General features: G+C 38.2%; 2 protein-coding genes across 3 annotated transcripts in view; one reads left to right on the top strand and one right to left on the bottom strand.

Moving 5' to 3' along the window:
* Window positions 1-26690, bottom strand: part of LOC135221910 (uncharacterized) — a 210092-nt gene that overhangs the window by 137692 nt on the left and 45710 nt on the right. The gene's annotated exons all lie outside the window — the stretch shown is intronic.
* Window positions 9286-26690, top strand: part of LOC135221911 (uncharacterized) — a 131131-nt gene continuing 113726 nt past the window's right edge. Inside the window, exon 1 of one of the 2 annotated variants that reach the window (XM_064259924.1) lies at window positions 9286-11888. In XM_064259924.1, the coding sequence (XP_064115994.1) occupies window positions 11771-11888 (118 nt within the window). In that variant the 5' untranslated portion in view covers window positions 9286-11770. The remainder of the gene's footprint in view (window positions 11889-26690) is intronic. The other variant, XM_064259925.1, reaches the window with a different exon arrangement.

The raw sequence follows: 26690 nt of genomic DNA, 5'->3' as shown, positions 1-26690 counted from the left end.
ACACTTAAAATTCCTAATTGTCGTTCCTTGAGTAGATTGTAATTGGAAGGATACAGAGTGGCCTCTCATGATGTAGCTTATCAGGGGAGAAATACCAGACTTCTAAGTGTCTAGCATGGCCAAAATGATCTAGTTTGAAACTATGAAACTATATATAATGTAGGCACTATCCGGGATCAAAATTCTTTCATGTCATATTAGTAAGTTATGAGTCCATTGAAGGGATGACTTGGTTATACTCATATACGACATATTTACACAAATAATGGCCTTTCAGATTACTCAAGTGGGTCTACTGATTGCCTGATGTTTACATGGTTATCATGAGATCATTGCCTACCTTTGGTAAAATTTGATGTTCAAATGAGGACGCTTAACCATAATGGAGAGAGAGAGAGAGAAAGAGACAGATTCCGGGGAAGTGAACTCCAGGAGTTTTCAGGTTCGTCTCACAAACCTACACAAATGTGTGTCAGCGTCTCGTTTTCCTAAGTCTTTTAATAGTATGACGTTCAAACATCTTAAAGTGAATTATCTGAAGTACTAAATCTAAGCACATTGCACGAAACCTGCGAATCACCCAGATCATTAGGCGCATTTACAGTTCTTTTAAGAGCCAATCAATATCCGAGGTTAATGCCACAGCTGGCATCAGATACCTCGTTTTCGTCCTGTGGGCAAAGGTGGCGAGATTTCTTTTATTTTCTGCTTTCCAATAACAGGGGTTTTATGCTTCTTCGTTTACCTCTGACGTTCTGCTCCATGGGGATTTTCTTAGCCGTAAGGTCACTGGTCATGTTGCGTAAAAATCCCCAACCACGCCAGGCTGTTTTTAACTTGTCTTTGTTTTGTAACAGACAACTGTAAGGCAACTCTCTACGAACGCTTCGGTTGTTATATGAGCTGGACACAGTCAACACGAAGTTTGCGTGAGACTACTTTTAAGCTACTTAATACTCAAGTGAGGAATATCTGTAGTTCACGTTGGTGACGAGCAAAATGAAGGTACCTTTCAGTATGGAAATTGTTCATAATGACTGAAATGGAGCCCATGATCAGGGGCGTCATTTGTGGGCGGGGGCTGGGGGCACTTGGCCCCCAAGACTTGGTGTGAAAAGATAATAATAATGATTATTAATAATAATAAAATTCAACCCAATGAACTCAATACAGCTCTTATATGGCTTCAAAATGCCCCAAAATGTGCCAAATTTCCAAAAATTCTCGGGGGCCTTACAGCGCTTCGCTCGCCAACACACCCATACCATAATTTTTAAACCTTAGCCCCTCAACCCTCTCCCCCCCAACCGCGCTAGAGAAAAATCTGAAATGACGCAGTCCATGATACAATTTAGCCTCGCAATCAAAATTAGGTTAAATGTGAGATGATTCTTTTATAAACAATAACCCCACAGTGATTTCTTCAATATTTCCCAGTAATCTATAATCGTCAGCAAATATGAAGGCCTTTGCAAAGACATTTCCATAACGTTGGCGGGTTTGCTCTTATTAAATAAGAAGCATCTTTTTTTGTCACACAAATATTTGTGTACGAAATTTGTTATTGCTAAATAAAGTCAGAGCTTTTTCCAATACATCATCATGTGAGAAAGTTCCTTCAGTTTACTATTAAAAAAATTACTTGTCGAAAAGACTCCATTCAATAAGTGGACAACAGCGGAAACAGAAGCTAACAGAAAAAAATAAATTCGTGATGATTTTCTTGTATGTTGCAAAAACTGTCACTTCCTCTAAGATATAAATTAACATTCGCATGCAATTTTCTTTAAGAAGGTCTTGAAAGTAATTTCGCTGACTCAAAACGGTAAGTCAGCACCTTCCTACGTATAATCTGTAAAACAACCAACAATAAATATTGCAAGTAACGCTTATATGATAAAAAAAAAAACACAAACAGACCGAGCTATTTGTTTTCTCTTCATGGAAATTCACTCGTTAATTAAAATAGCATACTAAGCATACTGTAGTAAACTGACGATCAAATCTGAAACTTGAATATTTCTGAAACTAATGAAGATTTAAAAACTTCAGAAAGCGTTGGCTTCAAACAAACGCTCAAGTCTAACACTTATTTTATTTATTTATTTATTTTGCACCTTGCCTCCTGTTGGACTAAAAGTATCCAATGTCGTTGGTAAAACTGGAGTCTGTCAAAGCATATAATTTATGTGATTATCGTTTAATACAGTTTGCTGTAGTTCGAGAGCAGAAGAAAATTCTCCGAATTTTTCTGGAACAATTATCAAATATTAATTTTATTTGGCGACTGAATGTTATTAAGATTTTATTGTTTTTTTTTATTGTTTAACGTACATCAATGAGTTTCTCAGAGGTTTTGTAATTTTCTTTTTTCCAAGATGTTTTCAGACTGCCAATGTTACTCAGAATTGCGTAACTTCTGCCTAACGGTGTTGCAGCGTAGGTTCGAATGCTGGTGCTAGAGCTGAGAGCAATTATATATAATGGCTAGGGAGAAAGAGACAGACAGAAGCCAGAGGAGACACTTCACGAAGAAAAAAGCCAGAGCTTAACGTCTAGAGGAATTTACCTATGCGGCAGCTGAGAGTGAGCAGCCGTTTTACAAGATAAAGAAAGAAGAGTGTAAACAAAACCTCAGCCAAACGACGTTCAGTCTAAAGTGAGGGCATATAGTGCGTGATGAATACTGTGAATATAAGTTATATCTTATCTTTTATTGAAAGTTTTAATCACAACTCATTACAAATTCAAAGGCAGCTTCCACCCCAAGTTTTCATATCTCGTCTCGTGACGGTTATGGTCACACTGCCACCGCCTTTGCTGACGTCGTAAGGGTGCGTCCAAGGTCCTTTAAATATATTCTGAGTATATTTAAAGGACCTCGGGTGCGTCCACACTGTACTAAAAAACGTTATAAACAAACGTCGATAACTTTTTGCACACGATTCAGAAGCAGGTTAAATACGAGTGATTCCTAACCAGAGAGGCTCCATAAGAATATCTGACATTGGCATAAGATTCGTTCTCTGCTTGTAGTACTAAAGGTCGTTGACCTGCTTTAAACCCGTTTGCTATACGTAAGCGACAAGTTTTAAACCCATCTTATCTTTTACCATCATCTACCAAAATTGAACTACACAAGAAGAACAGAAATAAAATTCGTCCCAAAAACAATGGGATCCTGGTTTACAGAGAATTAAAAAACTGATTATGGATTTCTGGATGAATTGCTGCTATGTGTATCCCCTGGGATTGTGTGGTGAGCAAAGAATCATTGGTAATTCCGCTGCAATAAACATTATTGCAACAGGAAAGGAACTACGCAGAAACAAACTCGGTCTCCATAATTGAGGTCATTCTGCATAGGGCCGATTCACTTGTCAAACGCAACGTTAAATGAGAGTGATGTCTGCTACGGACTATCTCTACGGTTTTTTTTCTCTCAAATCTATATTACATAAACAGTTTTCGCAAATATGTAATTATGAACACACAACCAGACACATCGTACAGAAACTCACTCACTCACTCACACACACACACACACATATATATATATATATATATATATATTGTGAGAGGAGAGGTAGAGAGAAGAGAGGAGAGTAAGATAGAGAGAGAGAGAGAGATGAGAGGAGAGTTCGAGAGAGAGAGAGAGAGAGAGAGAGAGAGTGGGGGGGAGGAGAAGTTTTAAATAGATTTATTACGCAACCACAAAAAATATATTACGAAAAATACCAAGACGATAAAATAAAAAAAAGAAAAAGAAAGAAAAAAAACCTGGCAATGCAGAGTAGAGATCAGGAAATGAAGAATCATGGGATGGGTATCAGACAACTCCTAACATATCTGTTTATGTTTGACGGCCAGGCGTAAAAAATGTATGTACCCAATTTAACTACGGTAGGTGCTATTTTTTTTTTTATTACTCTTGGCATGGAATCGCGACCAAGTAAGTCCACCTGTCATATTTGCGTTCTCGCTCACTCTATTATTAGTTATGTAACAGTGTGACTCAACACCGCTGTCGTTTCAGGACTGATCTAAAAATGTCGGGTTTTTTTCTAAAAATGTCGTGGTTTAAAAAAAAAAAGTCGTGGTTTAAAAAAAAATGTCGTGGTTTTTTCTAAAAATGTGGTTTTCTTTTCTAAAAATGTCGTGGTTTTTTCTAAAAATGTGGTTTTCTTTTCTAAAAATGTCGTGGTTTTTTCTAAAAATGTGGTATTTTCTACAAATGTGATTTTTTCTAAAAATGTCGTGACTTTTTCACATGGTCGTAAAAGCCGCGGACGCCAAGTTTCCTCAGATTTCCAAATGGAAAGGTTCCCTGTGGATTGGACTCAAAGTCTCATTTTTCTGTGAGGCTGATCCGGTGACTGATAACGCTGACGTCACGACAAACAAAGGGCATCGACGCTCTGGGTGGCAGTCTTTGCAAAATTACAGCAATTACATCCGACTCTGTCAAGTTTCCATTTCTTTTTTTTATTATTATTTTTTCTTTTTTTACAGCGAGACGCTTTTTAATGTTTGGCAACATATTACCAACTTACCGAGCCAACCTAAAAAAACGACCTTGAATCTCTCTCTCTCTCTCTCTCTCTCTCTCTCTCTCTCTCTCTCTCTCTCTCTCTCTCTCTGATATAAGTAAATATACGTATATACATATGTATATGTATATATATATATAATATTATATATAGTATATATATATATATTAATACATATATAGATAATATATAAATATATATATATGTATATATATATATGTCTTATATATATATAATATGTATAGTATATATATATATATATATATATATATATATATATATATATATATATATATATAAATATATATAAGCGTGTGCGTGTCATTATATGTGTGTGCATATTTGGACATATAATGAATGAATATATAGGATTTAGGTCAAAGGCCAAGCGCTGGGACCTATGAGGTCATTCGGTGCTGAAAAAGAAATCGACAGTAAAAAGGACTGAAAATTGTAAGAGGAGGGAAAGCTCGCAGTTGCACTATGAATCAAGTGTTAGGAGAGGGTGACAAGTTAGATGGAAGAAATAGAATACGAACGGAGGTACAGTAAATGAAATGAAAGGGGTTGCAACTAGTGGCCTAAAGGACGCTGCAAAGAACCCCAATTAATGCCTGCAGTGAACCGCATGGGGTGCACTGATGGCACTGCTCTCCTACAGGGATTTGAACATATAGGAGAGGAGGGCGTAGCAGGGCGTGTAAGATACAGAAAATCGAAAAGGTACCATTACCTGATGGAGTCAAGTGTGGGATACTTAAGCATACAGTAATAGTGTTCATGAGTGGCTGGACACAGTGTGTAAGATGTGTCTGGACAGGTGAAGAATAACTGTCCTTCCGATTGAATGGAACTGTAGGGCCAAGACATAACTTACCTTAGCTGGGAAAGTGTTTTGAGGGACTTTGGTTTTGACAGTAAGCCACATAATAGATAGATAGATAAGGTTTAGAAAAGGTAGTGGGTGTGAAAATCAGGCATTGTTGTGAAATTTGGGCGAAAACATTGATAGGAGAGAAAAAAAAAAAAGGCCAGGTGTGTGCAGGGTACATGAACCCAGACAAAATACCACAAAATTGACAGAGACCCAGTATGGAAAAGTACCGAGTTTATACGGCATATTCTGCGTCAGTAAATATGAAAAGAAGCTGACTTGTTCAACCTCCAAGGGGTTTTAAGAAAAATGTGTTATATTATTATAGGTTTTTAACATATTTAAACGTGGAATAATGATAAAAGAAAAGGGCGGGAAATTTAGAAATGATTAATGACCGCAAAGGATAGTGTTTGTTGGCGATATTGGAGAGAAACTACTAGAAGGATGAAAGAATCAGAGTTTTTTTCATTGAACAAGAAGAATGTTTCGGGTGATTAGCTAGAGTAAGGTTGTAAGGATAAAATGAAGCAGAGTATCCCATATGGATGGTGGTTGCATGAGAGGGACCACTAATTCATACGGGTATTCCGGGCCGGAGGCAGCGCTCTCAAAAACGGATGGATGTGCAAGAATTGAGGTGGGCAAGTCATCATAAGGACCCATTCATCGCCTAATCAAACAGAACACCAAGTCTCAGAAAATAGGGTCCAAATCCTTAGCATATTGTACTAAACACACTGACTAGCATTCTCTTCGTTTCTCTTGTTTTCACTACAGAAATTTCTTCTCAAAATGTATCATTTCTGTCAAAATTTCAGGAAAGATCTGTCTCCAGTCCCATATTTAGAGCTCTCTTAACGAAACATTTCAGAATGTTCCAAATAGTTTCGTTCAGCCAGAGTTGTTCAATATGCAAGATTTAGCGGCGCTAAATATAAATTTTTCTTAATTGAATGAGTAGCTAACAGACAAAAGTGATCTTTGCAGATAACGCTGAAGAGTGCTAAGAGAGATTGCAGAAACTACGAAAAGCGTTTGCTAGTGTTGTCAACTGGAAGAAATGGAGAGAGTCTGTGAACATGAATCAAGGTTATAAAGGTAAAATGATTTCAGACATATGGAACAAATAATATGAACATGGATGGTGGATGAATGGGGAGGGTTAATTTGCAAATATAACAGGTGACTGTAGGACGGGAAAAGAAGTGAGTCACAGAAAAACAATTGAAGCAAGAAAGGCAACAGTGCAATTTTGTGAGAAATATTGGTTAGTGGCTTAGAGCATCAGTCGATGTCAGGGCGGAAATGCATGAAGTTGGGACATAAGAACTGAAGGATTTCTTTTTTTAATTATATAGATTTTTGGCATTATGCCAAGCACTGGGGCAACTAAGGCCATTCAGCGCTGAAACGGAAATTGACAGTAAAAGATTTGAAAGATGTAACAAAAGGAAAACCTCGCAGTTGCACTATGAAACAATTGTTAGGAGAGGGTGGACAGTAAGATGGACGGCACTAACACCCGCCCCCCCGTCCTACGGGAGAACTGGAAGGGAGAGAAATGCGCAGGTGCAATAGCAGTGGTAAAAAAAGGTAAGCTTGAGCATTAAGATGTGTTAGCATATTGAGACGGTTTGGTCATGTGGGAAGAATGGAGGACAGTAAGTTAGTGAAAAAAAGTATATAGTATAATTCGGGAATGTTAAGAGGGTGAAAGAGAAGACCTAGATGCGTGTGACACACGTATTCAATAGGAAGTACCTCAGTGTCCAGGAAGCGTGAAAGTACAGGCAAAATGGAAGTCAAAGTCGTAAGTGTGCTGGAAGCTTGAATTTCAAGTCAATGGGCCCTTTGTTGTCTTGTTCCATGTGAACAGGTGTCATATACTGAAACAACAACAACAAGCAATAATTAAATAATCAATAATAATAATAATAATAATATAATAATAATAAAAAATATAATAATAATAATAAAAGTATTCTTCTGCGTAGGTTTATTAAAGGCTGGCTAATTTTTTTTTCTTTTTTTTAGAGGATCATTCACGATTCAGTAGGAATTATGAGTCGGGCAGTGACCACAGTGCTACCTTTTCGCAAAACAGATATGGTATAGCATGAATTATATACATATATATATATATATATATATATATATATATATATATATATATATATATATATATCAGCGAATACCACAGGAAAAGATTTTACTGTGCATCTACTGTAATTTTTAAGCATATATATATATATATATAATTATATATATATATATATATATATCTATATATATAATATATATATATTATATATATATATATTATATATATATAAAACAAATGCTAATCTTGCGTGATTATATGACATTTTTTTCATTCTTCATAAGATCCCTAAGCCAGCAACTCGTATTGAAGGTCATATTATGGGAAGAATATTCTTTTTAGAAGGCGAAATATTGGTCAAGGTTAATAAGGACATATTTTGACTTTTTTTTTTTTTTTTTTTTTTTTTCTTTTTTTTTTTTTTTTTTTTTTTTTAGAAAGGAGCATTTTGCTTGGAGTGTCTGTCATTGTCACCTCTAAACCGTCTCAGCCACATTCTTCCTAAATAAAAGTTTTTTTAGCTGAGGTCTGATTAGTATCTGTGATTTACTCATCCTTACCATAAAATGTAACGTATGTAAGCTTACATACACATACATACACACTCACATTACACACATGTGAAGATACACAGACACAGATACACAAACATTATATATATATATATATATATATATATATATATATATATATATATATATATATATATATATATATGTTTGAGTTATTTGAGTAGTGTTCCTATATGCAAGAACTTGTGTGTATATATATATATATATATATATATATATATATATATATATATATATATATATATATATATATATACAAGTTCTTGCATATATTTCAGCGATTTTTTCGCAGAAAAATATCCAGTTATTTGAACTTATAGACAGGTTATTTTGGTAATGTCGTGTTATTTGTATGATTACGCCGTTGATGAAAATTCATTGTTAATAAAATTTGTTTCACGCCTGTTAATTGGAGTAGCTTCCTATATGCAAGAACCTGTATGTGTATATATATACATATCTATATATATATATATATATATATATATATATATATATATATATATGTATATATATATATATATATATATATATATATATATATACACAAGTTCTTGCATATAGGAGGACTACTCAAGTTATATATATATATATATATATATATATATATATATATATATATATATATATATATGTATATATATGTATATATATATCTATATATATATATATATATATATATATATATATATATATATATATATATACATATATATATATATATATATATATATATATATATATATATATATATATATATATACACGCATACAGGTTCTTGCATACAGGAAGACTACTCAAATTAACCGGCGTGAAACAAATTTTATTAACAATGAATTTTCATCAACGGCGTAATCATACAAATAACACGACATTACCAAAATAACCTGTCTATAAGTTCAAATAACTGGATATTTTTCTGCGAAAAAATCGCTGAAATATACAGTGGTAAATTTGCCACACAGGAGTAGATATTATCGGTCTTCAGGGACGAAAACACGACCAAGGCGTTTCCCTGTTTTTTGCCACCGCCTCCCCTTAACCTAGACCTGCTAATGTCTAACGTATGGCAGCTATATTTATATGAAGCGGTGGGACTGTGGTGGGAGGGGTGACCGGGGCGGGTGGTGCCGTTTGAAAATATAGGTGGCGATGGCACTGGCAGAGAGCGGGAAAGAAGTGAGGGAACCACACACAACCACAGTGCCACACTCGCGAGCTGCCTTCGTCGACCCGACCCCCTCCTTCCCACACCTCCTCTTCCAACTCTTCTTCTTCTCCACCTGTATACAATATCTTGTGTTTACGGTTGGACGCGTGTATTGCGGTATACAAGTATCCCACTAAGCTACTCCCAACTGGCAGCTTTAAACCTGAAGACTTGCTTATTCTAAGTGGACAACCTTAGCATTCAGATTCGCCGCCATTCGCTTCGGCTGGGATGAAGGGAGCTGGATAATGCATTTGACACCGACAGAGCTGAAATAGGACAATCATAAACTTCGTTCCTCGACGACGCATTGCAATTTTCTCCGAGAGGGTTAAAGCATTTGCAAGTCTGACTTGTCAACTGAAATCCTTGTTCACCCGGCTTGCTGGCTGTTGTTTGACAGTCACTGAGACAAAACAGCATTAGCGAAAAATTCAGCAAAAATATGATAGCAAGGTAACGCACTGCGGGTTTTTCGCAAAACAATTTCGTGGCCACGGCAAGCGAAAACTCGCTGCTGGTGTATACTGAAATGTAGTGCACTCTGATACCAGAATATCTCGTAAATGGCCGAGGACAGTTGCAGTTCTGCCGGGGATTCAGGAGGAGTGTTACTCAAGCAAGAAGTTCAGCAGCGGGACATGGACACGACAGTTGATCTCAAGGATGCAGACCTCTGATCTCGAGTATCATTACTTTGTGGTGCAAAGATTCTCTCTTTTCTTTTCCTTTATTTAAGTGACGGTCGAGATAAACTACAAAGAGCCGTCTTGTAAGGCGAGTACGCATTACAGTCTACGGGGAAGTAACTAAGTGCAATGTCGAGTCGAGTGCAAAAGCCAACGGTTTCCGCACGAAAGACCTGTGACTGAAAAGTATCTTTATCAGTGCCAATCCGTAAAAGTGCTGCATACTTTTCACCTCGGTCAGAGGTGATAAAACCAGCTAAAGCCTTCTCAATTGCTCGTTTTTGTAAATTTTCGACTATTTTCTAAAATGCCAGACGGTAAAAAGAAATCGGTCTAATTTTTTAGGGAAATAAATCGACGCTGATGAAATGGTGGGACGTAAGTATATCACGAGAAGATGCTCAGGCTTCCTTTTGTATTAAAACCATTACGACATCAGCTAATGAAAACCTGTTAAAAGATACTTGTTTTAAAAAAATGAATGACCTTTACGTGAGGATTTCTTCACAAAGTTTAGAAAGGAAGAAGCTTGAAAAATCTTCCCTCGTGTTGTAGGCAAGTTCGACAACATATACTCTATAGCTAGATAAAGTAGACTGCAACAAATCCTTAACTTGCAACGGTAATAAATATGGCAACGATGGCATCTGACTTATGTGGTCATCAAATCCTCTGCCTTCATAATTACCCTGTATTCCATAACGATCCGTAGCTTTGATTGTGCTTAGACTGCTGTTGACACTTTAACCGGAGGTCGTGCCAACTCAGGTCTCCTGTGTCACCAGCCCAAGGGTTTTCAGGGGCCCCGGGGGCGAGGGGGGCGCGAAGCGAAACAATTGGCATCCGGCGGGGCCTGCTCAGATGGTGGCCCCAGCCTTCCTACCGGCGGCTTCCCCTTCCCAATGCACAACAGCTGCCCACAAACACAGTCACTTAGGCCCCTCTACACGAGATCCCAAGTACAGTACTACACCCCTTCGGCCTTCGAGACGCCTGACATCGGCACACACACAATAGGACGCTCCGACACTGGCGCTTCCCGAGGGACTTTGAACTTTTATTCATCCTGCGATCACGTCATCGTTGACTTCGACGATAAAAAGTAAATGAACATATAATAAAACAAAAGAAGTATTCAGAGAACATGCAGGATTAGTGTTCGTGGAAGTTGCAGATTGAGAAAAAATCTGGGTAACTTGAAAAGGTGTCTGACTGACTAATTCGTCAGGCAAAGCAAGGAATTCATGTTAGTGAAGTGTTAACTTTAGACGACATAAACATATCGAGAGATATTGTAGGACTGTTTTGTGTTACGTGGAGTAGGAGTATATATATCAGAGCAAAACATAAACTGTACTGAAAAAAATTTACGCAAAACAAGATTTAACATTCACTTTTCGTTTAATTAACTACACAAACAGTTTGGAGCGTAAACAAGTTCTAGTTAACAGAAAACTCTTTCGTTTCGAATTTTGGGACAATCTGCCTATAAGTGACGCTCAGTAATCATTCGGTTTACGTATAACTGATGGACAAGTGAAATAATAACAACTCCCCAGTATAAAGTGAGTAGAAAAATAAACTGACTGAGGCGTTAGTTTCCACACTGGAGAGAATCTTCGTCCCCTGTCGTGAGCGTAAGAAGCCTTGACGTAGAAGTGAGACTGCGAGCCCCAACCCCAACCACTGTCAAGATATAAATGTTGAGAAAGGCAGGAGAGACTCTGGGTTGCTCCATTGCGCAAAGGCGTACGAACCCAAACTTTGTAAGATGAATTTTATGTACTACAAAGGGTTCACCGAGGAAAAGACTAGCTCCTCCCACACCGTGTTCAAGAAGAAGAAGGATATAAGGAAGAATAAGAGCGGATACCAACATGGACTCGAAGGTAAGCGTATAGGTGCAGTTCGCCCCAGCTTTCAGAATAATCCTTTTCAATGACAACTGATACATAATTGCATACAATTAACACGATGCGAGTCTTTGGCAACAGTGAAGAGGGTTAATACATGTACATTGACGTATATGTATGTGGCACCTGCCTTTACATGTGGTCGTGTATTTAATATGCTAATGATTTACTTTTACACATTCAGATCTACTGTATCAAGAAGCTTTACAATATGACAAAGGCACATTGTTTATTTGATTTCTATTCCCTTCCCCCCCACCCCTACATAAACTCCACGTAGCAAAACTTAAAACACACACAAGAAAAACTATTTTATGAAAAGCCAAGCAACTAGCAGGATAACTTGGTTAACAAATGTCTGGAACACACTAGTTGTCAAATGTCGGGCTTAACACTTCTTTTAGTCTACTGTAAAATAAAACTATTGAGATGGCTATTTGACTGTCCGTCCGCACCTTTTCTGTCCCCCCTCAGATCTTAAAAACTACTGAGGCTACAGGGCTGTAAATTGGTATGTTGATCATCCACCCTCTAATCATCAAACATACCAAATTGCAGCCCGCTAGCCTCAATAATCTATATTATATATAAGGTTAAACTTAGCCATGATAATCGTGCGTCTGGCATCGCTCTAGGTACCAACAAGACAGGCCACCTCTGGGCCATGGCAGGAAGTTTCATGAGCCGTGGCTGAGAGTTTCATACAGCATTATACACTGTGCAAATAATAATAATCTCTGCGTAAGTTGTAGAAGTCTTTCCTAGTGAAGGCATTATCGTCCTCAGCTCATCATCGTTAGCGTTATTAATATTATGGTGATGTCAATGATGATGCTGATTACACTAACAACAATAATAAAAATCACATCATTGACAGCATCATTGTCACATCAAAAGACTTAAATGATCACATAATAAGTAATTATAAAATGAACAAGGCGTTATCCGACCTTCATCTTACTTAGGGTGTGTAATAAAATCTGTGTTCAAATATAACCTTATTTCATCAACGAAAATTAAAATATATAGGCTACACTTTATTAGAAATAATTTTTCTCTACTGTTTAACTTACACGTTATTTATTTTTTACATTTTCATTCTAATAAAAATATAAATATCCTATCCTAAAAGTCCTGCATCTTTAACTCAATGCGAAACACCTTTTTCAGACCTTTTTTGGGTTTTCCATAGGCCGTGCTTACTCCCCCCCCCTCCCCCAACAACAACAAAGTAGTTTGTCTGCTTATGACAAATTCTGCAGCAGACATCATCCAGCCACGCAACGCAGACGGCTATAAACACTGATGCCAGTGACCTTTAGATAATTCATACACAAAATGACCCGTTTTCTTAGCTAATGTCAACTCACCCAGTCAATTTCCTTTAATTCCCACCCAATATCACTGCAAGGTGTCATGCCAGATGACTGAATTAAATCAAGTACCCAAGCAGGACACCAGTTCATATTTGTAAAAAAACCTCCGTACGACCATTGTTTCTCTCTCCCCTACCGAGCTCTGGATTTCTTGTCCTCTTTCCGTTTTTCCTCGCACAAGAGGGTGATTTACCGATTCTCTGCTTTCCTAGCGGAACAGGACATCATGTTACACGTACCATCGGCATTTACATAAGAAAAGATATGTCAACGAAATATCTCACCGATACAAGTTTGTAAAGGTCCCGGTGTTCTGCAAGAGGAGTACTTAACGTTTGCTTCCACCATTTGCTTTCTTATCACGTAAAAGCACGAAAATAGATAAGAAAGGTATTGTAGCCGTAATAAAAGCATACGACGCAAAAATTATCTATATATATATATATATATATATATATATATATATATATATATATATATGAGAGAGAGAGAGAGAGGAGAGAGAGAGAGGAGAGAGAGAGACTTAACATTAAGATAAGCGAATCTGCTTCGAAATGAAGCTATTTGATGTCCTAAACATTATGCAAATTACAAGCCATCTAATAAGATCTTTGAATTTAGTTGAACCGCAGAGCGTCCAGAAAGCTGAGATCATTTTCCTATGGTGTAATAGTTACTTTTTGCTGAGGCTTTGCCCAAGAAAAGTGGTCCTAACGATGTGGCAGGATTACGTGAAACTTAGTCACTTCTAAGACATAAGCTTAGAGTAATGTACAAAGGATACAGTTGGGATTAGCGAGCGTATCATCTGTACATTCAAATCCGAAAGAAGGCTCTTAATCGCAAGCGATTAGGTCTGTTTCAAGTTTTCAGTGTCGAAAAATGACAAAGACGACAATGTTTTGTCACATTGCAGGTTACAGATTGTTCATACATGAAGTATTGAGTGAAAATAAGTGATCCCAATTTCATTTTATAGTATTCCAAAAATTATTATTTATCATTAGAATGTATTCACACGGAGCTCGCCAAAAGGATCGCGCGACGAGTAAACTAAAGAAGAATTTGACACATAAAAAAGAGGAAACTAATATATTCTCCAATAATCTGCACTTAAGAAATGCTAGAAAACCTAAATACAAGGTTAACGGTGCTTTAAAGCAACCTTACATTATTTCCTAAAATAAAAAAAAATATTAAGGAATCATGAAAAAAAAAAGACTTTCTCAGTTTCGTAATATACGGGATATGAATTCTAGGGTACTACTGCGAACTGAACAATGCATACTAACACTTTATCTTTAGTGTTTTGTCTAGTTTCTGTCTTCTACCTCTGGTCCGTTGGCTTTGGTATGCCCCCATCTAGCTGTCCAATATCTTGGGCTTAACTCGTTTCATTTTTCTCCTCTCATTTAATGACAAAATCTCTTCGTTGGGCAAACCATAAGAAGGTCTGAACACATTACTCTTGGTCTCTTTAAACGCCTCTACAGCGATAATAACTGCAACAAGTAGCCGGCAGTTCTTCCTATGCTGAAGCTCAACAGTCATGGGCGTTCATCACGGTAATGTCGTTGAAGTAGGATCATGTGGAGCTTCAATTTCTGCCTTTCACATAGAATCCATTGTGCATTTTGGGTCTATGGCAACTGGAGGCGATAAATAACAATTAAAGTGTGCGCCAAAGTTTCTTCTACTAAATCAAGTTTTCTGTACTGCGTATAATGGTGGATGAAACTCTCAGTCACTGCCGATAAAACTTTCACCCGAGGCCCATGAAACTCTCAGCCACGGACCGATGGTGACCTGTGTTGTTGGCACCTATAGCGGTGCAAGACACGATCATTGCTAATTTTAACCTTGAATGAAATAAGGAAAAATACTGAGGCTAGAGGGCTGCAATTTGGTGTTTGATGATTGGAGGGTGGATGATCAACTTACCAACTGCAGCCCTCTAGCCTCAGCAGTTTTTAAGATCGGGGGGTGGAAAGACAAAAAGCATTCTCTATAGTTTTCTTTTACAGAAAAATAAAAGCTGCCTGCTGAATATGAGCTTACGGAATATGACCATGCTGGTTATCCTCCTATAATCGCACTGTAAATCATAATAATCAATATTGTTGTGAAAAGGGAGCCCCTCATATCACTCAAGCAATCTTGCCTAAAGGACGACCACCAACCAAGGACTGATTCTTAGATGAACAACTGTTCTTCCACTTGCTGAAGTCGCCTTGGATCCGTCAATTTTCCTTTCTACTAAACCAAAAGACCCACAGAACCATTTCAGAATAAATAACTGTCCTCCGAAAGCTCATTTCATCTTATTTCAACGATTTTGTAGTCTTTTTTTATACGGTTACTTTTCATAACTTTCAATCTTTAGAGAAAATGGAACATATTTTCCCCGTTACGTTATGCTTCAGAAATAACTCGTAATGATGGAGACAAAGCACAGTATACAATGTATGCAAATTTATAACGTGAAACAAAGGCAAGAATATAAAACTTATTAACAACCTACGTAGATGCCTATTCACCTCGCAGCTTTCATACACAATTCCCTTTGTAATAAATAAAAAAAAATAAAGAAATTCGAAGCGAAAATATAAAGGTTACATGAAAACAGGATTTTTTTTTTTACCGCATACCAACACACGTGTCTATTGCCAACATCCCGTAACCCCTACCTAACACTAACTTCTACCTTCCTTCTTTGTATCTAATCGGCGAACCCCTCGTTCAGTGCTAAATACAATGATTTCCTTTCGACTAAAATACTGCTCACTCGAACATGCCTTTGTCATAATTATTTGCTGTGTTTGTTATATCGTTTTTATGGCCTATTAATAAAAAGTTAGTTTCAAGCCTTCTTCAGAAAATTATTTGATGTCAACAACTTCCTGCCTTGTGGCTTCAAATCGACAGCCACAAAAGTAATAGTCTGGTGTTCGTCTCCTATTATCTCCGCCATAGCTGACGGATAAGCGGCAACCTACTACGGTTTGAATCTCTAAGGAAGAAGGTTACTGTTAGCATGTTTTCAGGCGATGCTGCCTGTTTACAAATTAATTTGTGGAATCTACGGCAAAATTTAGAAAATGCTTTTATTTCTGCATGATTTATTTTTCACTTGAAGGTACCGCAAGATATCTTAAAATTATTCCAAGAAATAGATAACAGTTCATAGAGATGTATGAATGTTACGTGGTTCTAGTAGAGAGAGGTAGTGAAAAAAAGTGCAAAATGGTGATATCCGAAATGGTGATAGATTTGCGTGCAAAAACCGCATACTGGCCGTATAATGATTATGAATTCATATTTCCAATATAGCCACCATCTTTAGCAAGTGCAACTGCGGAGAGCTGTGCAGCAAAGTCCAGAGTTGTTGCACTGGCACCTGCCATGGCATTCCTTCTTCCATCCACACTTATTGGGTGAACAGCACAATATTTCTCCAGTGAGGTGCATTTGAAAGCCGTATATTTGACTTGTTTTGCGGCATTCAAGGAGTATATCATCAATTGCTGCTTTTCCACCAGGCAGCTAACTATGCTAATAACCTTTCCAATAATGAGAGGGACGCCACTGCTACATAGTTAGCAACTAGTTTACAGGCTCAGCAGAACATTTTTACCCTTTAGTCCACAATTTATGAGTCTTACAAAAAGTTAAGTTCTATATACTGGCATACAAGTTGGCAAAGCCAAGTAAGCCATTACCCGAGGGAGAATTTTTGAAGGAATGTATGATTTAGACTGCTACAGATTTATTTCCAGACATCGCAAGCAAATTCGAGAAACTCAGTCTATCTTGGAGAACAGTGACTCGTCGTATACAGATAACTGATGACGTGGCCATCGGATGAAACAAAAAGCAGTCTTTCGTGCGATAGGTGTTAGCTCTGGGCGAGAGCAATGACATAAAGGACATTGCTCATAATCCTTATCAGAGGGATTAACGAACTTTTTCAAATCGCTGAAGAATTTCTAGCCTTGGAGTCCATCAAGAACACAACACAAGGAGTGGACCTATACAAGAAGGTGTTGCGGGGGTCAACGAGAGGTTCAACTTGTCAATATCACCATAGATGAATCTCCAGATTTAACATGAAAAAGCATTAGATTGCTGAAAAGAATTCAAGATAATGTGAAAGAAGAAAAGCCTGTATTAAAGATAATTGTTTACACAACATAATCCACCAAGAATCCCTGTGCAAGTTTGCTTTGCATTTTGATCATGTAGTGAAGGTGGTTGTAAAACTTGAACTTCATTTGAACAAGGGAGTTTAGTCATCGACAATTCTTCAAATTCATTGAAGAAACTGGTGAACACAAACACTTGGGAGCTGCTGCGAATTTCCACAAGTAAATGACACCAAACTTTGATGCTATTGTAAAAGGAGTTACCAACTGCACTGTTCTCATTAAAATTGAATGGAGAAGTAAATGGCGAGTTTGTTTTCTTTACCTCATTTAAATAATGGGTTACATGCTAAATCACTTAATGCTATTATGTAGGGTACTATGCAGGATAATTTTGTCTTGTGCTTGTAGCCCGGTCAGTATGTAAATTTTCAAAACCCAGAGTGGCCCTTGAACCAAAACGTTTGCCCACCCCATCTCTAGCATCTGCTTCTTATTGAGTACAGCCTTGTAGGTCAGCAGTGCCCTGTTCAGTTTTGCTGCAAAGTACAGCATCCCCTTTGGTGACAATAATGCATAATGTATCATCTGCTTGAGATGCAACGATTATGTCTGCCAAATAAGCAAATAGTTCCATTTTCTTTTGGTCAATCCTCTGGAAGCTGGCCTAATTGCCCGGAATTTTTGCATTGCTGATCACACTGCGGCGAACTCCTGTACCTCTTTTCTGTCTTGTTTGTGTTTTCATACCGTTTGCCCTATAAACATCAAATACAGTGTGTGCTTGTTTGTATTTCTATATTTGCTTCCATACCTTAAAGACATGAATTCAGCTTTTGCATAGAACTCAAATGTAGGACCTTTTGTTGGTCTCAGAGCATTTACAAGTGCTCCACCATCCATGTGATAACATAAGCAGCAGGTTCTTTGAAATGGATATCTGATGCCTGCTGTGCTAAAAGAGGCAGCTGTTGTGTCTTGATGCCCTGATACCTCTGCCCATTCTGTCTCTGATGGTTGGAAATTTGGATTTGCACGTTGAAAGAATGTATATTGCTTGTTCTGGCATGAGATGAAGAAGCTTGAGAACAGACTTTGGTCTTCCTTGAAGGTTTGCAATGATTGTTTGTGCTTGGACTCTGTAGTAGGCATCTTGCAACTGAACAGTAACCATTTTTTCTTGTGAACATGCTCATAGTCTTTACAATAACAGTTTGTGATTGGGCTGTACCTGGCATCTTGCAACTGAACCGTAAAATTTTGTTCTTGTGAACATGCTCATAGAATCTGCTGGTGTCTTGAGTCTTTCAATGAAGTTTGTGAATTGTGCCTTTCCAAGGCTCTTCACACATCTCAATGATTTACTAACTTTCCTTTTCATAATTTCATGACTTTACACAATAAGATCTAGTGAATCTTACTCAAAAAAGCTGTCTTTGATCACTTTTCTTCGATTCTCAATTATTTCAAGAAACCTTTCCTGCACACTTTAAGTTTCATCATGATGTTTTCCTTCAGATTTTGTATCAGCATCTCTGATGGTTTCAAACTCGTCGATCAGGCGGCTTACTTCAGGAGCAGCCACTGCCCACCTTCTGAGAGCATCTGTATCTTCAAATAGGCTAATAGTTCCACCATCTTTCCACGTGAGCATTATTCTGCTTATGTGCTGGGTCTATAGCCATTGAGGAAAAGGCGAGTGGCTTCAACAACTGTGTCACTTTGGAGAGTCTCCATATATCTCATATAAATTGAAGGCTGATCTGGCATAATATACAAGGTTAAGGGAAAAGAAGAAAGGAATGAGTTCCTGCAGTACATCTCAGTACAAGTTGAAATTTGACTCCTGGTATGACATGATGAAAATGAAAACTATAAGTTCTTGCTGAAGCACAAGATTCCAAAAATAGAATTGTGAACACTGTGACTCACGTTTTCTGATGCAGCTTTCAGTGCTTAGCTCACTTTCTTCTTCTGATTCCTGGATATATGCTGTATATGCAACTTTGTGCAGCTGATGCAAACTGCAGGCTATCACCTGATTGGTTAGAAAAATCTCTTCACGTGTCAAGAAGAGGTAAAAGAATCAGCTGCTCTGGAAGTATCTATTTCTGCTTCCATGAGAACACCATTCCAACCACTGTCTGTCAAGAAATCCCCAAGCATTTTGCATGCTACCATTTTTGGCAATTGCAAATAGTGGCTGACCAGCTGCTAGAACTGGGGTTTGGCCAGGAATGAGAAACTGTATGGTTGTTATATTGCAATAGCCATGGCATGTTTATTCGTTGTAACTGAATGAGCTGACTCTTGAAAAAAACAGGCAACATAGATGACCTGATGCTTGCCACTTATGAGAAGCTTTATGTGCTGCCCAAGGTATGGATACAGTTCCCCTCTTGTCCAACAGACTGACTTTTTCAACCCACTCATACTCAAGAGAAATGTGAACGGATAGCACAACTTTGTGCCCTACAATTCCACTGGATGAAGGTGGGGGAAGTGTTCATGAATTTATAGGTTGGTCATATTCTCCAGTGTGTTGTCGAATGGCTCTATATGATGGTTTGCTTCATGGCCTATTATACTCAGATTTAACGATGTAGTTACTCATCTAAGTTCATGGATACCTCTGGGCATAGAGCTGAATTTCATCCAAACCCTTTCTGGACAATGGGTCTGTATAGTGACGTAAGACGGGCACACACTGAAACTTTCTACAGCAGAGTTAGGTAGTTGAACATTAGGCCAGTTTTGCACTCCCAGACAGCTGTCATCCAGAATGGGGTGAAAAGGAAATCTCTCTCAAACACCTGGACATCCATGAACTTATATGAGTGACCGTACACTGTACTACAGCAATGACACTTGTACTTATAAACAGCAGCCGACTGCAGCTCAGTTGATACCAAATCCTTGAACCTGAAGAACTTTGCTGGGTAGATTTTGGCGGTCCTGGTCGTTCCGGCCGTAACATCCAAACTGGCAAACGGCCGAAACATCTTATACCCTAAACAACGCAAGATGTTACGTTTATGGTATTTACCCTCATTATTTTATGTTTTACGTGCATCCCAACAGGCTATAGTAGATTCACATCAAGCGTGCATTTGATGTCTAAGACAGTCCCTTACGACGCTCCAGATTGGCTGTTCACAGGGCTGGAAACTCTCAGTCTCTCGAGAGTGTTCACATAGGTAGGATATATGTTCCAGCTCTCCTGAGGGATACTTTTGAAAGACGTATCCTTCAGGAGAGGTGGATCATAGATCTTACCCATGTGAACTCTCGAGAGAGACTGGGAGTTTCCAACCCTGTCATCAGCTTATCAATAGCCAATCAGGAACGTCGTAAGGGACTGGCCTAGACATCAAATGCACGGTTGATGTGAACCTACTATAGTACTAAACACGGCGTCCATTTTGCACGTAAATTGGAAGTTGCTGACCGACAAGGGTGCTTACGGCCTAAATCACTTGCAACCGAAATCGATTTTGGTTTAAATATCACTCGAATGTTCATTTGAAGGTAAAGACAATCAACTGCTTTGTTAACTTTTTCTTCCCATTAGAGGACCTGTTACCGACAAACGCGATGATGAGGTACTTAACTGCTCTACTGACAGTGATAGTTGTAGGTTTTGGAAATCATAAATTGTGAAGCTCCTTTCTCATATTCATATTCGTAAAATTTGTGTTAAAAGTCATTGAAACATAAGCACTGCTTTATGAAAAACTCAAAGTCCATACTAGCATAATATGAACATTTATTAAAAGCTCTTGATGGTAAAGTCGTAACCAAATTTCTCTTAAGCAGAATGGGAATAAATGAGGATACTCTGGAGGTCAAACCCGTAAAAGTTGGTTTCCTATAAACAGATGTAATCAAGTCCTTTTCACTGTGGCTGATTAGTATGTCAAGAAATGCCAGCTTTCCTTCTGCTTAAGTTTCCGAAGTGAATTCTACGTTTCTGTGCTTTGAGTTCAGTATTCTAAAAACAGTGAAATGTGGTCATTAGATCTAAAAATTACGAACCTATCATTAATATACTGGAACATCTGTTACAACAAATAGGCCACTAAGCAAACCATTTTTCGCTATTCGTCAACACGCTGAAAAATATGACCATCCTCTAAATTTAGTTTTTATTTTTCAGTCCTTCTTGTAGGACCAACGAAATAGAGCTTGGAGTGGCCGACCCTCTGTTTACCCTTGGAGACAAACCATCTCTTTGTAATAATGAAAGGTCTGTTGAATACTTGAAGTTTTTAGATTTTTAAATTCTTCTCATTTCTTACAACAAACATTATTTACCTAACATTTAGAATGTTGATCACCTCTTGAGGTCTCATAAACGGTTCTGGGACAAAATCCCTCGTAGGACAAAATCCCCCAAGGACAAAATCCCTCGTAGGACAAAATCCCCCGTGAGAAATTTAAGGTCATAAAAATGTAAACAACCAATAATAGCAGTAACTTGTTTTATTTTTCATTGCTTATATAGTTCCAAACAGAAATATATTAAAAAACTTTGACAGTCGTTTGCTGGTTTTACATTTGTTATTGCATATATAGTTCTAGTTTATTACTGATAGAATTTTTTTTAACCAACTTAGGTTTCATCTTCAGGAGATGGAATTCTTAACAATAAAAATATTTGAGGAAAATGCAAATCTCCGGAAAAATGCTAAATTGTTTATTCAAAGACTGAACATGTGTTTAAAACCCTAAGTTATATGCAATGCCTCTAAGGTCATATAAATATGTTTTTTCTTGGTATGTTAGCACAACTGATTTGATTCGTGATGCGGCTTCCTTATATTTCTTTCTAAGTGGTTCTCTAACGATACCAGAAATAATCTGATTCATCTGAATATCTTGAAAGTTGTTTCTCGATCTAAGAGACTCATAAACTTCCAGATGACTGGATGGGAATACCCAGCAAGTGATACAAAACTGCAATGCCACCCTTCCACAGAATTATTGGTACGATTAAGTTCATCGTTTGTTCTTGCATACATATTCCACAGAGGTATGCTAAATGTGGGTTCTCGGCGTCCTCGTCGACATGGCCTGCCAATATAGTGATCCTCAAAGTAATCCAAAATTGGCAAACTCTCCTCTGGCATAAAATCATAGAGCTCTTCATGAGCATATTGTGTGGTCTTTTCTGTTTGTTGTGCACGCTCTTTAATTTCTTGAAATACTGGTGCGTGTGGGTGGCTGTGTAATTCTTCGATGACCTCAGTTTGCCTCACATTGACTTTTGCTTTACATGATGCTTTAGACTGCCTTTCACATTCATATGATACCACACCGTTTGCCAATTCTTCTTGTTTAACGTAAATATATCCTTACTATGCAGTTTCACCTGTCCTTTATTGGTCTTCACAAACTCCATCTATGGGTGGAAGTACTAAAGTGATTTCTAAATGAACTCTTTGTAAACTAACTATGTAAGTAACAAAAAATGTATCGCCGTTTTAGAAAAATGAGCAAACGACTGTATTGCTATGACAGTAAGAAGATTTAGTTCATGTAGCTGTTAGTATAAAAAAAATATTGCCTTGTTAGAAGAACAAGCAAACGGTAAAAAAAAACGGGAAATTCTGGCAAGGGGAATTTTGTCCTACGGGGGATTTGGTCCTCGGGGATTTGGTCCTCGGGGGATTTGGTTCTCGGGGATTTGGTCCTCGGGGGATTTGGTTCTCGGGGATTTGGTCCTCGGGGGATTTGGTTCTCGGGATTTGGTCCTCGGGGGATTTTGTCCTCGGGGGGGATTTTGTCCTGATACCCTTCCTTAGCGATCTTCTTGGTCTTTCTGAAATACTTTTGAACGCGACTCTCATTCTAGGATGATAACTCGACAAAACTCTCAAAAAAATTATAAATAAAAGTAGTTATAGTGCACGGAAACAGACAGACATTAAATAACGGGGAAGATACAGAGCCGGTTATAATAAACAATGGTAGTACACGTGAATGAAATCAAGGTAAACAAAGTGCCCAATAGTACGAGGAGGAGGTCAAAACAGAGAGATGTAAATGAAAAAGATAATTCTGAAACCTTCACCGAGTGTTGACACTGGAAGGAATTTCAATCGTTAAGTATCACCAAAAAAGATTGGCAAATTTATTAGAAAAGTATGACAAAATTATTTGGTCTTGGAACTTCTTTGAAACAAAAATGAAAATTCATTATTCTTGTACGACACGGACTTTATTCGTGGTTGAACGCGGTGCAATTTTCTTGAACTGTATTTATTTAAAAATACTGCTGTAAATGTGTAAACAAGGCGCAAGCAGACGTACTGAATATCGAGATTATACCATTCGAAAATAGCCCAGAGGAACTGGACACAACAGAAAACTTGATTCTTTTGAGAAGGACATAATGGCAGTGTATGATGAGTGATCCGGAAGTTTCGACTTTGAGAGACTTACTTATCCTCCCCATTGGGAGGTCAGTGACGTCAGTGGACCTCATGCGGTGCACTGTAGCCATTACATAAAAGTTGTTTATAGCGTTCCCTACCCCTTTCATTCCTTTCACTGTGAATCCGATCCTCCCTCCACCTTACTTGACACCCTCTCCTGACAATTGTTTCACAATTTAACTGAGGGTTTTCCTGCTGTTACACCGTTAAAACCCTTTTACTCTCAATTTCTCTTTCAACGCTGAATGACCTCGTAGGTCTCAGCGCTTGGCCTTTGGCCTAAAAATTATATTCCATTCCATTCTTACCGCAAACCCTACTTGCTGTTTATTTAACTGGATTGTTACCAGTCAGCAAGAGCATCGATCAACCCAAAAATTTCTCCCCAGTTTTCCAAAATCCCTGAAAATTAGCCTACTTTTGTTGTTTTTGTTGTTGTTGTTCTTGTTGGATGGTTGGAAAGCCCTATAGAAAAGCCTAAAAAGGTCTGAAAAAAGGTGTTTTGCGTTGAGTTAAAGATACAGGAATTTTAGGATAGGATATTTATGATTTATTTATTAGAATGAAAATGAAAATGTAAAAAATAAATTATGTGTATGTTAAACAGTAGAGAAAAATTATTTCTAATAAAATAGTGTATTTATCCTAATTTGACAGTAGATTTAACACGACTTTATTTATTTGGTGGACTGAATTTAAGCAATGTTTCTGTTCGATTATTTTGTGTTTCCACCCATAATTCAGATTATATGAACGTGTATAATTTGTGCCCATTTTATTTGATCCTTGTTGTTAGTGTGAGCAGTAACAAGTACGAGTAATAATTACGAAGACCACTTCACGTTAAGAAAATGTTTGCAACTTAAGCGTGAGGGGAAAATCTTGCACGCATCCCGAGTAAGCTGGAGGTCGGATCAAGCCTTGTTTGTTTGGGAATCGAAGGACTGAAAAATTTGTGGTTACGCGATGCCCAAGGAGCTTGTGTAACCAGCAACTCTTCACTGAATGTGAGTGCAAGTGTGTTAGGTGTGTGGTGTGTGTGGCGGGGGGGGGGGTGGGTGGGGGGGGGGGGGGGGGGGGGGGGGGGGGGGGGGGGGGGGACGGTTTGTCGGTGATCAAGTATCTAAATAATGTGAATAACTTCAGCATCATATGTACAGGCAGCGGTATTAAACAGTCATTTATGACCTGAAAGTGACTTATTTTAACAAGTTTCCCAGATGCAACATTCCGGGCAACTACACGACTGAGAATCGTGGGTAATTCGATGACCGAGGCCATTTAAGCTTTTTAACTCATTTCTATTCTTTTACATCTTTCAATCTCTCGGTATGCAAGCCTGTCTTTGACGCTAAGCTAACCGTGATCTCTCGGATCGCCTCTTGCATGCTACACCGGCATTCCTGGGGCTCTGCTATCGGCGTTGCCAGGTGTCACCAGCTACTCAGGAATGCTCAGAACCTCAGCCCTCCGCTGGTGGCAGTGATGTTACAGACGCTAAATTCACGTGGTCTCTCTCTCTCTACCTTAGCCACAACACAGTTTTCGAAGGGCCGTCTTTTGTGAATGAACTGGTCGCTCTTCTTCCTTGTCATGAGAAGAATGTTGCTCGTTGTTCTCACGCATGGGTTATATGAAGGGGGATTCCAAAACAGCTCCACACACGCCAATTACAAATGTTCGTACAGCAGCAGAGATATTATAACAAAGATAAACATCACGATTAAATCTGGGCCACTTCCAACGATCTTTACATAATTCTCATCACTGATGTGATGTCGTGGTATTCAAACAAAAGTTCAGGAACGGCGACAAGTATTTTCAACAATTTGGTCATCAAGAATGTGTACCTTCAGCCGTCGTCTCCCTTATTGGGTTAGTGCCGTCAGTGCACCTCACTCATTGAACTATAGGCATTACTTTAGGTTCTTTACAGCGTCCCTTCAGCCACTGGCTGCAACTACATTCATTCCTTTTACTGAGCCTCTTACTTCTATTTTACTTTCACCCTATTTTAACAACTTTTTCATTGTGCACCTGCGAGGATTTCCTCCTGTGACACCTTTATGACCCTCAAGTTATGGTTAGCACTGAATTATCTCGTAGGGCCAAGCGATTGGCTCTTGGCCTCAATTCTTTATTCCATTCCATTCAGCAATCTTCAATCATAAGTTAACGGAAAATATCCATTTCGAACCAGGAGCATTTCACCACCCCCGACTTAGTGAACAGAGAACGGTAACCACCAAGTCCCCTTAAACACTTAAAAACACGAAGTTGAACATCGCCAGTACACTACGCTATGATTTCACAAGAAACTTCCTTCGTGTAAGCTTTCCCGCACAAGACTGTAACTCGAATATCCATATTAAGGTGAAATCGCTTCAACAGCAGTGTCACATGCAAACTGTCAGTGACAAAGAATGTCAGTACTAGTGCCAAAATTTCATAGCAAGATTATAAGCTAACTACTTCAAACCGAAGAAATATGATAAACATGACCTTTATTATTACACACGAGAGAGAGAGAGAGAGAGAGAGAGAGAGAGAGAGAGAGAGAGAGAATAGTAGGGACAGGGATGACATGAGCCTCAAATCCAGACGTTTAAAAGAACAAGAGAAAGAGAGAAGAATGAGGAGAATCCAAAGAAAACTAATAATCACACGAGTCAATAAAATGGGAAAGTAAATCCACAGGCCATCGAAAGCTTTCTGCTGTATATATCCTAAATAGCAAAGTCAAACAGGCATACAATCGTGGATTTACTTTCCCAATGAGGAGAAAAGAAACTCGCAACCTCGCATTTGAGAGAGAGAGAGAGA

The sequence above is a fragment of the Macrobrachium nipponense genome, chromosome 3 (genome assembly GCF_015104395.2).
Source record: "Macrobrachium nipponense isolate FS-2020 chromosome 3, ASM1510439v2, whole genome shotgun sequence".
Taxonomy (NCBI): domain Eukaryota; kingdom Metazoa; phylum Arthropoda; class Malacostraca; order Decapoda; family Palaemonidae; genus Macrobrachium; species Macrobrachium nipponense.
The sequence above is the reverse complement of the archived record's forward strand: the minus strand, read 5'-3'. Positions and strand labels throughout refer to the sequence as shown.